General features: G+C 41.4%; 1 protein-coding gene across 2 annotated transcripts in view; it reads left to right on the top strand.

Moving 5' to 3' along the window:
- Positions 1–6,849, top strand: part of LOC122933675 (gastrula zinc finger protein XlCGF57.1-like) — a 376,277-nt gene extending 369,428 nt beyond the window's left edge. For both annotated transcript variants that reach the window (XM_044288622.1, XM_044288621.1), the window contains exon 2: positions 4,870–6,849. In XM_044288622.1, the coding sequence (XP_044144557.1) occupies positions 4,902–6,545 (1,644 nt within the window). In that variant the 5' untranslated portion in view covers positions 4,870–4,901 and the 3' untranslated portion in view covers positions 6,546–6,849. The remainder of the gene's footprint in view (positions 1–4,869) is intronic.
- Positions 6,850–13,301: the final 6,452 nt, after the last annotated feature.

The following is a 13,301-nucleotide window of genomic DNA, read 5'->3' as shown; positions in this document are numbered from 1 at the left end:
TCTGCAACTGGTGTAGCAGGTCATAATATTGTGGTCTGGCGGGTTCAGCCGAGTTAAATTCCCACTGGTGCACCTGCTGAGCCCGGACCAATACATTCACCCCCAGTCTCACCAGGATCTCACCTTTTACGGTCGGGTAGTCGGCCGCTTGATCATCGGGGAAATCAAAAAAACACTTGCTGGGGTCCAGACGCCAGGAATGGAGTGACGACCTCAGCCCACTGGTCTCGGGGTAACTTTTTCCTTACGGCTACCTTTTCAAACATCGCCAGATAGGTCTCGACATCATCCGAGGGGGACATCTTAGGGATCTCCGCACGGACAGCTTTCCTGGTATCGTGGACGTTCTGGGACGCTCCAGTCACTTGAAACGCCATTACATGTTGTAATAGCAGCTGGTTAGTTTCCTGCTGCTGCTTGTTAGCCTCCCGCTGCTGCAAGTTAGCCTCTACGAGGGCTTTCACGACTGCCACCATTTTGTCAGGCGACATAGGTCGTAACCTTGCCGACTTAATTTAGGACATGCACTTGTGCCCGGGAAAAACTAAAAACTTTTCGGCCTTCAGGCCTGCCTCACTGCTTTTGCCCACATCCGACACCAATTGTGGGGATTCGCTCTAGTAGGCAGATTAGCGGACGAAGTACAGAGGCAAAAACAAAGTCTTTAACTTAAACAGTTCAGTGTTTATTCATACATAAACAAAATTACAGTTTGCCGTCTTGGTGTTCATTCACACCATGGCAAGTCCACAGAACAAAAAACATTCACCTTGTCAGCGGTTTTGTCAGCAGCAGTCCACAACAGGCTTTAGGGGCCTGCTTTCCAGCAATGCAGCTCTCAGCCCTTTAGCACGGCACACATCCTTAGATCTCAAAGCACAGAGACTTCACAGCTTCCCTATCAGATGGAGAATAATCCACACCTAGCTAAGACTGCTGGCTGGGTTTTTATATAGGCCATAAAGACCCGGCCTGGAAAGTGGGGAACAGCCACCCACACAACTCCCAGTAAGAGTCGGCCCGGATCGGCTTTAGAGCCATTCTAACAACAACCAGTGTCAATCAGCACTAGCTGCCGCTGACAATTAAAACTACCGTCTCTTACCTCACTGAGGCCAGGAACCTCGGTTACAAATACCTTCCATCAATGATGGCCCCTTATACATATATATATATATATATATATATATATATATATATACACAGTACAGACCAAAAGTTTGGACACACCTTCTCATTCAAAGAGTTTTCTTTATTTTCATGACTATAAAAATTGTAGATTCACACTGAAGGCATCAAAACTATGAATTAACACATGTGGAATTATATACATAACAAAAAAGTGTGAAACAACTGAAAATATGTCATATTCTAGGTTCTTCGAAGTAGCCACCTTTTGCTTTGATTACTGCTTTGCACACTCCTGGCATTCTCTTGATGAGCTTCAAGAGGTAGTCACCTGAAATGGTCTTCCAACAGTCTTGAAGGAGTTCCCAGAGATGCTTAGCACTTGTTGGCCCTTTTGCCTTCACTCTGCGGTCCAGCTCACCCCAAACCATCTCGAATGGGTTCAGGTCCGGTGACTGTGGAGGCCAGGTCATCTGGCGCAGCACCCCATCATTCTCCTTTATGGTCAAATAGCCCTTACACACCCTGGAGGTGTGTTTGGGGTCATTGTCCTGTTGAAAAATAAATGATGGTCCAGCTAAACGCAAACCGGATGGAATAGCATGCCGCTGCAAGATGCTGTGGTAGCAATGCTGGTTCAGTATGCCTTCAATTTTGAATAAATCCCCAACAGTGTCAACAGCAAAGCACCCCACACCATCACACCTCCTCCTTCATGCTTCACGGTGGGAACCAGGCATGTAGAGTCCATCCGTTCACCTTTTCTGCGTCGCACAAAGACACGGTGGTTGGAACCAAAGATCTCAAATTTGGACTCCTCAGACCAAAGCACAGATTTCCACTGGTCTAATGTCCATTCCTTGTGTTCTGTAGCCTAAACAAGTCTCTTCTGCTTGTTGCCTGTCCTTAGCAGTGGTTTCCTAGCAGATATTCTACCATGAAGGCCTGATTCACACAGTCTCCTCTTAACAGTTGTTCTAGAGATGTGTCTGCTGCTAGAACTCTGTGCGGCATTGACCTGGTCTCTAATCTGAGCTGCTGTTAACCTGCGATTTCTGAGGCTGGTGACTCGGATGAACTTATCCTCCGCAGCAGAGGTGACTCTTGGTCTTCCTTTCCTGGGGCGGGCCGCATGTGAGCCGAGACAGTTTCTTTGTAGCGCTTGATGGTTTTTGTGACTGCACTTGGGGACACTTTCAAAGTTTTGACTGACTGACCTTCATTTCTTAAAGTAATGATGGCCACTCGTTTTTCTTTACTTAGCTGCTTTTTTCTTGCCATAATACAAATTCTAACTGTCTATTCAGTAGGACTATCAGCTGTGTATCCACCTGACTTCTCTACAACGCAACTGATGGTCCCAATCCCACTTATAAGGCAAGAAATCCCACTTATTAAACCTGACAGGGCACACCTGTGAAGTGAAAACCATTTCAGGTGACTACCTCTTGAAGCTCATCAAGAGAATGCCAGGAGTGTGCTAACAGTAATCAAAGCAAAAGGTGGCTACTTTGAAGAACCTAAAATATGACATATTTTCAGTTGTTTCACACTTTTTTGTTATGTATATAATTCCACATGTGTTAATTCATAGTTTTGATGCCTTCAGTGTGAATCTACAATTTTCAGTCATGAAAATAAAGAAAACTCTTTGAATAAGAAGGTGTGTCCAAACTTTTGGTCTGTACTGTGTGTATATATATATATATATATATATATATATATATATAAAAGAGAAAGTCCAATGGGAGCACCAACCTGAGAATGGGTGCAAAGTCCAAAAGAGGGTGACGGCAATCCCCAATAGTATAAAAGAGAAAAAAGAGGACTGCACTCCAAATTGTGATGAAAATCCAAGCTGTTTTATTCACCCATAGTATGGAAAATCTTGCGACGTTTCAGCTCGAGGAAGGCTCGTATGAGCTGAAACGTCGCAAGATTTGCCATACTATGGGTGAATAAAACAGCTTGGATTTTCATCACAATTTGGAGTGCAGTCCTCTTTTTTTCTCATATATATATATATATATATACACTCACCTAAAGAATTATTAGGAACACCATACTAATATGGTGTTGGACCCCCTTTTGCCTTCAGAACTGCCTTAATTCTACGTGGCATTGATTCAACAAGGTGCTGATAGCATTCTTTAGAAATGTTGGCCCATATTGATAGGATAGCATCTTGCAGTTGATGGAGATTTGAGGGATGCACATCCAGGGCACAAAGCTCCTGTTCCACCACATCCCAAAGATGCTCTATTGGGTTGAGATCTGGTGACTGTGGGGGCCATTTTAGTACAGTGAACTCATTGTCATGTTCAAGAAACCAATTTGAAATAATTTGAGCTTTGTGACATGGTGCATTATCGTGCTGGAAGTAACCATCAGAGGATGGGTACATGGTGGTCATGAAGGGATGGACATGGTCAGAAACAATGCTCAGGTAGCCCGTGGCATTTAAACGATGGCCAATTGGCACTAAGGTGCCTAAAGTGTGCCCAGAAAACATCCCCCACACCATTACACCACCAGCCTGCACAGTGGTAACAAGGCATGATGGATACATGTTCTCATTCTGTTTATGCCAAATTCGGACTCTACCATTTGAATGTCTCAACAGAAATCGAGACTCATCAGACCAGGCAACATTTTTCCAGTTTTCAACAGTCCAATTTTGGTGAGCTCGTGCAAATTGTAGCCTCTTTTTCCTATTTGTAGTGAGTGGTACCCGGTGGGGTCTTCTGCTGTTGTAGCCCACCTTTCTTTCCTATTTTGACATTCAGTTTGGAGTTCAGGAGATTGTCTTGACCAGGACCACAACCCTACATGCATTGAAGCAACTGCCATGTGATTGGTTGACTAGATAATTAATGAGAACTAGAATAGGTGTTCCTAATAATTCTTTAGGTGAGTGTATATACTGTATAAGCAAGTAATGTGTATCAGTAATGCTCAACATGTGTACAGTATAGTCATGTAATTTGTGTGTGTATCTAGTATGTACTTATATGTGTGTAATTTAATGATGGACCTTTATGTCTGTGAGTGAATCTTATTATATAGGCTGGGATCACATCATGATTGCGATTATATGTTTAGTTTGTACGTTGGGAAAACTGATAACATAAAAGGTAAATGTGTCCAGAGGCTTTTGGTCTCTGTGGCTTCTATACATCAGTAATCCATACAATCCATAAAAAAAAGTTAAATGTCACTGTATGGTATCTGTCATACACATCAATTCAATGTTTACATCCTGGGTGTATATGTTAGAGCCCATAAATGTGATCTGAACAGAGCATTATATGTACAGTACATGCCGGTATTATTTATATGAATGTGGTATATGAGCAATAATATATTTACTACATTTGTGATATAGATAGAAGGTGGGCTTTTCAACTTAAATTGTTTGCATGTTTTGTGCTTAAGTGCAGTTAGCGGTCAGTGTTTGAGACGGACACCAGCTTATAGCACTGACTCACAGGTGAACCTATGAAGATGCTGGCTTCAGAACAAGAGTGGAAAATACAAGTGAACAGCCTGGTGACCTAACATCATCATCTACTTGTCTACTGTCAGATTGTGATCTGTTTTCCCATAGTCAGTTGATATTTGAATTTTGCTACATGACTTGTAATTTTTATGGATTTTCTTTATATAGAACTGTTATAAAATATATATAATTTTAAGGTTCTATTATTTAAAAATGATAAAACTCAGATTTATTCTTGGCAGATGACTGTACCAGGAGCTCTGAGAAACACGTGATGTCAGATTTTAGAACAGATGATTGTGGTGTCACAGAAGAGACACATGAAGAGCATGCCATTATCTCAGATGTATCCTCAGCCTTTCACAGCAAAGATCTATCATCAGATCCTTTAGATGGATTTCAATCTTCTGATTCATCACAGACTGTCAAGCAAAATAAAAGCCACAGAAGAAGTGTTCATCATCAAAGAAGTCATACAAGGGAGAATGCTCTTTCATGCTCAGAATGTGGGAAATGTTTTAAATCTAAATCAGATCTTACTAGACATGAGAGAACTCACACAGGGGAGAAGCCATTTTCATGTTCAGAATGTGAAAAATATTTTTACCGTAAATCACATCTTATTATACACAAGAGAACTCACACAGGGGAGAAGCCATTTCCATGTTCAGAATGTGGGAAATATTTTAACTGTAAATCAGAGCTTGTTATACATGAGAGAACTCATACAGGGGAGAAGCCATTTTCATGTTCAGAATGTAAAAAACATTTTAACCGTAAATCACATCTTGTTAGACATCAGAGAATTCACACAGGGGAAAAGCCATTTTCATGTTCAGAATGTGAAAAATATTTTAGCTGTAAATCACATCTTGTTCGACATCAGAGAATTCACACAGGGGAGAAGCCATTTTCATGTTCAGAATGTGAAAAACATTTTAACTGTAAATCACATCTTGTTAGTCATCAGAGAACTCACACAGGGGAGAAGCCATTTTCATGTTCAGAATGTGGGAAATGTTTTAAGGAGAAATCAAAACTTCTTTACCATCAGACAATTCACACAGGGGCAAAGCCATGTTCTTGTTTAGAATGTGGGAAATGTTTTATTGATAAATCAAGTCTTATTAAACATCAAAGAAGTCACACAGGGGAGAAGCCATTTACATGCTCAGAATGTGGAAAATGTTTTACTGATAAATCAATTCTTGTTATACATGAGAGAAGTCACACAGGGGAGAAGCCATTTTTTTGTTTAGAATGTGGGAAATGTTTTACATATAAATCACGTCTAGTTGTACATCAGAGAATTCACACAGGGGAAAAGCCATTTTCTTGTTTAGAATGTGGGAAATGTTTTATAGCTAAATCAATTCTTTTTAAACATCAGAGAATTCACACAGGGGAGAAGCCATTTTCATGTTCAGAATGTGAAAAACATTTTAACTCTAAATCAAATCTTGTTATACATGAGAGAACTCACACAGGGGAGAAGCCATTTTCATGTTCAGCATGTGGGAAATGTTTTCAACAGAAATCACATCTTCTTAACCATCAGATAATTCATACAGTGGCGAAGCCATTTTCCTGTTTAGAATGTCGGAAATATTTTGCTTATAAATCAAGTCTTGTTAAACATCAGAGAAGTCACACAGAGAAGAAGCCATTCTCATGCTCAGAATGTGGGAAATCTTACGCACAGAAAGCATATCTTGTTATACATGAGAGAACTCACACAGGGGAGAAGCCATTTTCTTGCTTACAATGTGGGAAATCTTACACACAGAAACCATGTCTTGTTATACATGAGAGAACTCACACAGGGGAGAAGCCATTTTCTTGTTTACAATGTGGGAAATCTTTCATACAGAAATCAAATCTTGTTAGACATCAGAGAATTCATACTGGAAAGAAGTGATTTTAATGTTCAGAATTTGATAACTAGAGATGAGCGAACTATTGAAAAATAAAATTCTGCAGCTTCTTCAAAGTTCAACAAGAAATTTGATTTGTTCCGAATTAATTTGTCACGAATTACTATGTTAAAACCCCATTTAGCCTATAAATCAATGAGACCATTTTTAACGGCCCCTTAGACCGAAGTGCACCTAACAGCCATTAAAAATGGTCATACGCTCATATACACATATGGCCTTTTGGGTTAAAAAAAATCACTCACCTCATGTAGCTGGCCAGCTAGGACCTGTCCTAGGTTGCTAGTGTAGCTTATATGTGTATACAGCTAAACCTGCCAATAGCCTTAATAGAGTTCCTATGTTTATGTGTTAAAGACAAAAGCAGAGTTATTTACTGTGACATCATGTTTTGGATGTCATATAACTGTTATATTTTGTGTTCACAGAAGCAGAAAAAGATAATATGCTTTTAAGATTCATTTTGTAATGTAAGATAAACTCAGTGACACAGCAGAAACAACAGAAAGCATAGTGTTTATCTGTTGTTGCTAGGCAGAAGTCTAGACCAATCAAAGCCAGCTTCTCACACAGCAAGAGTTTTTACCAATCACAGACAGCCTGCTACTAGAATCATTATTCACCAGAGACAGGAGCTGAACAAACATTCACTCCAATGAGAGCTGAGTTTTATGGGAACAAGAGGCCAATATAAGTATTTAAAACTTGTTATATAATGTTTATATTGTTAGTATTGTGTTTAGAACTGTATACTGAACTAGATATATATGTGTTTACTTAGGCCTCTTTCACACGGGCGAGTATTCCGCGCGGATGCGATGTGTGAGTTGAACGCATTGTAGCCGCACTGAATCCCGACCCATTCATTTCTATGGGTCTGTTCACATGAGCGGTGATTTTCACGCATCACTTATGCGTTGCGAGAAAATCGCAGCATGCTCCTCTTTGTGCGTTTTTCACGTAACGCAGGCCCCATAGAAATGAGGATGCGGTGCGATTTTCACGCACGGTTGCTAGGAGACGATCGGGATGGAGACCCGATCATTATTATTTTCCCTTATAACATGGTTATAAGGGAAAATAATAGCATTCTGAATACAGAGTGCATAGTAAAATAGCGCTGGAGGGGTTAAAAAATTAATAAAACATAATTTAACTCCCCTTAGTCCACTTGATCGCGCAGCCCGGCTTCTCTCCTGTCTCCTTCTTTGCTGATTGCAGTAACAGGACCTGTGGTGACGTCACTCCGGTCATCACATGATCCATCACATGATCTTTTACCATGGTGATGGATCATGTGATGACTGGAGTGACGTCACCACAGGTCCTGTTACTGCAATCAGCAAAGAAGGAGACAGGAGAGAAGCCGGGCTGCGTGATCAAGTAGACTAAGGTGAGTTAAATTATGTTTTATTTCTTTTTTAACCCCTCCAGCGCTATTTTACTATGCATTCTGTATTCAGAATGCTATTATTTTCCCTTATAACCATGTTATAAGGGAAAATAATACAATCTACAGAACACCGATCCTAAGCCCAAACATCTGTGAAGAAGTTCGGGTTTGGGTACCAAACATGCGCGATTTTTCTCACGCGAGTGCAAAACGCATTACAATGTTTTGCACTCGCACGGAAAAATCGTGCGTGTTCCCGCAACGCACCTGCACATTTTCCCGCAACGCCCGTGTGAAAGAGGCCTTACAGTTCCACCAATTGCAAACATACAAATTAAATTGCAAGTTTCAAATTGCAAGCATACAATTGCAAACTACAATTGCAACCATACCAGATCATACTCAACCAATCTGCAAATAGTCACTGCTAACTGCATACTGTAAGTGAACTATTAGTTAGACCTCAGATATACCTCTCAGAGAGATCATAAAGTGGTTAAATAACTTAAAGTGAGAGTACAGATACTCAGGAGAGAAATATATCCACCATTTTATGTTGAATGACAAGCTTGAACAGTTGAACCACCATTTTATGTATACCGCCATTTTGTGATATCTTTTCAACACGTGTTTTGTACATGGACCATCTGCTACAGAGGCGGCAGTGTTATATATGAAGAAAAGTTGACGTTAATAAAGAAGTTATTTTCAAGCATTTGCTGTGCTCTTTAAACCTACTGTTTCCATAGAACGGCGCTAGAGGAATTACAGATTAGCAGACAGTCTGGTTAGACTAAAAGTCCTACATATCAAAATTCTCCTAATGCCACAACGCAAAAAGGCACTTCATAGTGCTGCGCCTGCCACAGTGGAATTATAGCCCTCAGAGGGCAAAGTGATAGCGCTCCTCAACTTGCACAGAAAAGAGCGCATTAGAGCAGCGGAGCGCCAGCATATACTGCCGTGCAGCAACTGTTCCCTGAGTGAGTAAGCAAAGACACCTCAGAGGAGCTACCAAAAAGGCCATACAACGTGTGCATTAGTCAAACTGCAGCCGGCTCTTAAAGTGGCAGAACGGCAAAGGCAAGATAGTCAGAGAAAGAACACCAACCCTCCTGAAATCCCTAGAGAGAGAAAGAGACGCATGGTGAGAGGCCAAAGTCTAGAGCTAGAGTGCCTGCACTGCTATCCACGGAGAGAAAACGTACTGCAGTCAGCTAGTTTCCCGACAAAGCCTACAGCAGTGTATCCAAGCCAGCGTATCGCAAGTCTGCACAGGGCATCGCAAGTCATCACAGAGCAGCGCAAGTCAGTGCAGAGCATCACATCAAGAAAAGACAAGTCTCCTTTAAGACATTTGTTGCAGCAACCTTCAGATTGCAGTATCCTGCTCTACAGAATAAGTTCAGAGCTTTCCTTTTATTATTTAAAAAAGGAATTAGCTGAACAACTTGCTGTCAAAAAAGCTGAAATTGAGATGGAAGCTGCCATCGATGTGCAGCGCCAACGAATAGCTGAAAGGGATGCACAACGCCATCAGATGGAAGCTAAAATCGAGGCACAGCGCCAACAGATGAAAAGTCTTGAAAGGCAGAAAGAAGTTAAGATCATAGAAGCCAGACTCAGAGTACATAAGGAGGATATGAGTCAGAGTAGTCATAGGTTCAAATCTGTACTAAGTGAAGAAACAGATTCCTACTTTCCTTCATATGCCCAGGAGAATGGAAGGAAATCTCCAGCATGTAGTGAAGAAATAAGCTATTATAATTCCATCCCTGCTCATAAAAACAAAGAGAGGCCTAGTCCAGTGTTAGTGTGAAAAGATGAAGAAAAGGACTCACCTAATTCAGAACTAAGTGAGAAAATAGAACCGGATGATTCTATTCCTAGATGCCATGGCAATGCTCAGGAGAGTGTTACAACCATTGTCCCAGCAAGACCACAGAGAACAGTCCTAGCTAGACTTCCCGTTCCGGAACTTACTATATTTTCAGGAGATGTACTGAAGTTCATAGAGTGGAAGGCAAGTTTTGAAATGTTCATTGAGCATCATTGCTTCAGTCCAGTTGACAAATTATTCTACCTTCAGAGATATGTTGGTGGAGAAGCCAAGAAAGTTCTTGAAGGTAACTTCTATAGAAAAGACGAAGAAGCCTACAAACAAGCTTGGGAAAAATTGAACGCAAGATATGGTCATTCTTTCTTAGTACAAAGAGCCTTTAGAGAGAAACTGAATAACTGGCTTAAAATAGGTCCTAAAGAACACTTCAAACTACAAAAGTATGGTGACTTCCTGCAAGCATGCAGCAATGCTATCCACCACACGTTCAAGGACTGGAAGTACTGAACGACTATCTAGAAAACCACAGGATGCTAACTAAGCTACCGGAAGAAGTGGCTTCTAGATGCAATCGCTATGTGACTGAACAGTTAGGTCTAGGTAAGGACTTTCCAAGTTTTAAAGTAAATTGACATCAATTCATACCATGAAAGTGCCATGTGCGACAAATAAAATCAAAGGAAGAGGAAGGATAAAGGATGAAATGTGAGCATACTGACCAGAAGTAATGCGGCCTCATGTAAAGATAACGCTGAACCTGGCTTGTCTATGATCACATCGCGCATGCCCAAAGTCGCGTTTATGACAGCTTAAGTCACCTGACCTGGATGCGTCTGCGGTGCATGCGCAGTGAAGCATTCCAGCAGTTCCAGTGGCCATGTTGAAGGAGGGCAAAGGGTCATATGTTCCCCAGCACGTCCCTCAGTCATCAACATGCCGAATTGCCAAACTGCACATCCATAATCGGCCATAATATATGTAAAAAACAGGAGCAAAAAAGGTATATGGACATTAAGGCAAAAGTGTACACCGTCAATTATACACTATTGGCCACTGGGGAACATAAGGTAGAGTCACGCGAGAACTCCGCCAATATGTCCCAGAAGTCCAACCCTGTAACACCCCAAAGGGTTCTCCTCAAGTTATCATAGTCTGCACATATGGACCAACATTATATGATACTATCCCTTACAGTCATGACGCAACTTGGGCATGTTCTAGATAAAAAAATGATTATAAATTACTAAAATAAGTCTCATTTACTGCCTTTGACCCCCTAAGTAGTTTACAGAAATTGAAAACACTTGGCTGTGAAAATGAAAAGTTTCATTTCTTCCAATAAAATGTTGCTTTAGCCCCAAATTTTTCATTTTCACAAGGGGTAACAGGAAAAAAAGCACCCCATCATTTGCTACCCATTTTCTCCTGAATACGGCAACACCCCATATGTGGTGATAAACTGCTGTGGGGGCACATGGCAGGACTCAGAACGTAACGAGCGCCATATGGCTTTTTGCAGTGCAGATTTTGACGGATTGGCTTATGGGCGCCATTGCTTTTTATTTTTTGAGTAATTGTCTTATGCGGGGGCTCATTTTTTGTGGGATGAGATGATGGTTTGATTGGTACCATTTTAGGGTACATAAGACTTTTTGATCGCTTGGTATTACACTTTTTGTGAGGCAAGGTGAAAAAAAGGTTTTGGCATAGTTTAAAAAAATATGTTTTTACAGTATTCACCTGAGGTGGCATATAATGTGATATTTTTATAGAGCAGGTTGTTACAGACGCGGCGATATTTTAGAAAAATGTTTTTATAGTATTCACCTGAAGTGGCATATAATGTTATATTTTTTTAGAGCAGGTTGTTTCAGATCCGGCGATACCCAATATATTTATTATTTTTATTTTTGCTAAGTTTTACACAGTAAATTTTTGAACAGAATGAAATCTTGTTTTTGTGATGCCATTTTCTGACTGCCCTATTTTTTTATTTTTTGTCTTAGGTAGGGGCTCATTGTTTGCGGGATGAGATGGCGGTTTGGTTGGTACTATTTTGGGTTACATAAGACATTTTGATCACTTGGTATTACACTTTTTGTGTGGCAAGGTGACAAAAAATGGCAGTTTTTTTGTAATTTATTTTACAGCATTCACAGGGGGCATATAATGTGATATTTTTATATTTTTACACTGTGTAATACTCTTACAGCTTCCTGCCTGTGAGATTCAGGGGCTGGATCTCACAGGCTGTCACAGAAGGCAGCCACGATGCCTAAGAGAGGCATCGGGCTGCCTTCCCTGCCATCAGGTCCCCGTCACAGCAGCGTGGGGACCCAATGGCTGCTCCCTCCCTGCACGGACATCACACCGCGGCAGATCAAAGGTTAATGCGCCGTCATCTGTGATTTCACCGATGCCAGCGCATACAGAAGGGGTCCGGATAACGGGAACAGCCGATCCCCTGCAGCTTACGCAGCTCCTGCACCCGCCCAATCAGCACGTCGTAATAGAACTGCTCTGGGTGGCAAGTCACGTCCCGGTGCACCGTACTATTGCGGTGCTGGTCGGGAAGGGGTTAAACATATAAAACCATCTCATACAAAGACAGCTAAATCATTTTCATCATTAAGTCCCAGGGGACCCATTGCATTGGTTCTGATAATCCATGCAGCTTCTCTTTGCAGCAAAATACGTTTTTTCTCCTCCACAATTGGACATCTGTACGACCTCTATACCTGCACATTTCAAAACCTCACCGTTACCCTCATGTTCATCGTGTATATGTTCTATTAATCTCGTTACTTTTGTTTCTATCGATTTCCTGTGTTCTTTAAATCTCACATATATGGATCTAAAGGTTTTACCTATATTAAATCTCCCACAAGGACAGAAAATGACATACACTACGAACTGTGTTTTACAAAAAATGTAATGTTCAAAGGGAACCTGTCACCGAGATTTGATGTATAGAGCTGAGGACAGTGGGTTGCTAGATGGCCGCTAGCACATCTGCAATACCCAGTCCCCATAGCTATGTGTGCTTTTATTGTGGAAAAAAACTATTTGATCCATATGCAAATTACCCTGAGATGTGTCCAGTACGTGAGATGAGTCCAGCGTGAAGGAGGCCAGCACCACCCCGCCTCCTCAGAATCTCCTCCTTGCTCCCCGATGTCAGAAAGCCAGAGCGCCGTAATCTCGCAATGCGCAAGCTAGCGCATGCGCAGTGTCGTCATAGTGTTCCTTCCCTGTGCTGGCATCAGCCTCAGGGAAGGAACTGCGCACTGCGAGATCAATTTGCATATGGATCAAATCATTTTTTTTATACAATAAAAGCACACAGAGCTATGAGGACTATGTATTGCAGATGTGCTAGCGGTCATCTAGCAACCCATGTCCTCAGCTTTATACACCAAATCCTGGTGACAGGTCCCCATTAACTACATGCTCAACCCCTTCTATCCTGAGGAACTTAAGTTTTAGCATGAAGCGACACATGGAGCA

This window comes from Bufo gargarizans, chromosome 4 (assembly GCF_014858855.1).
Source record: "Bufo gargarizans isolate SCDJY-AF-19 chromosome 4, ASM1485885v1, whole genome shotgun sequence".
Classification (NCBI taxonomy): domain Eukaryota; kingdom Metazoa; phylum Chordata; class Amphibia; order Anura; family Bufonidae; genus Bufo; species Bufo gargarizans.
This window is presented reverse-complemented; position numbering and strand designations above follow the sequence as displayed.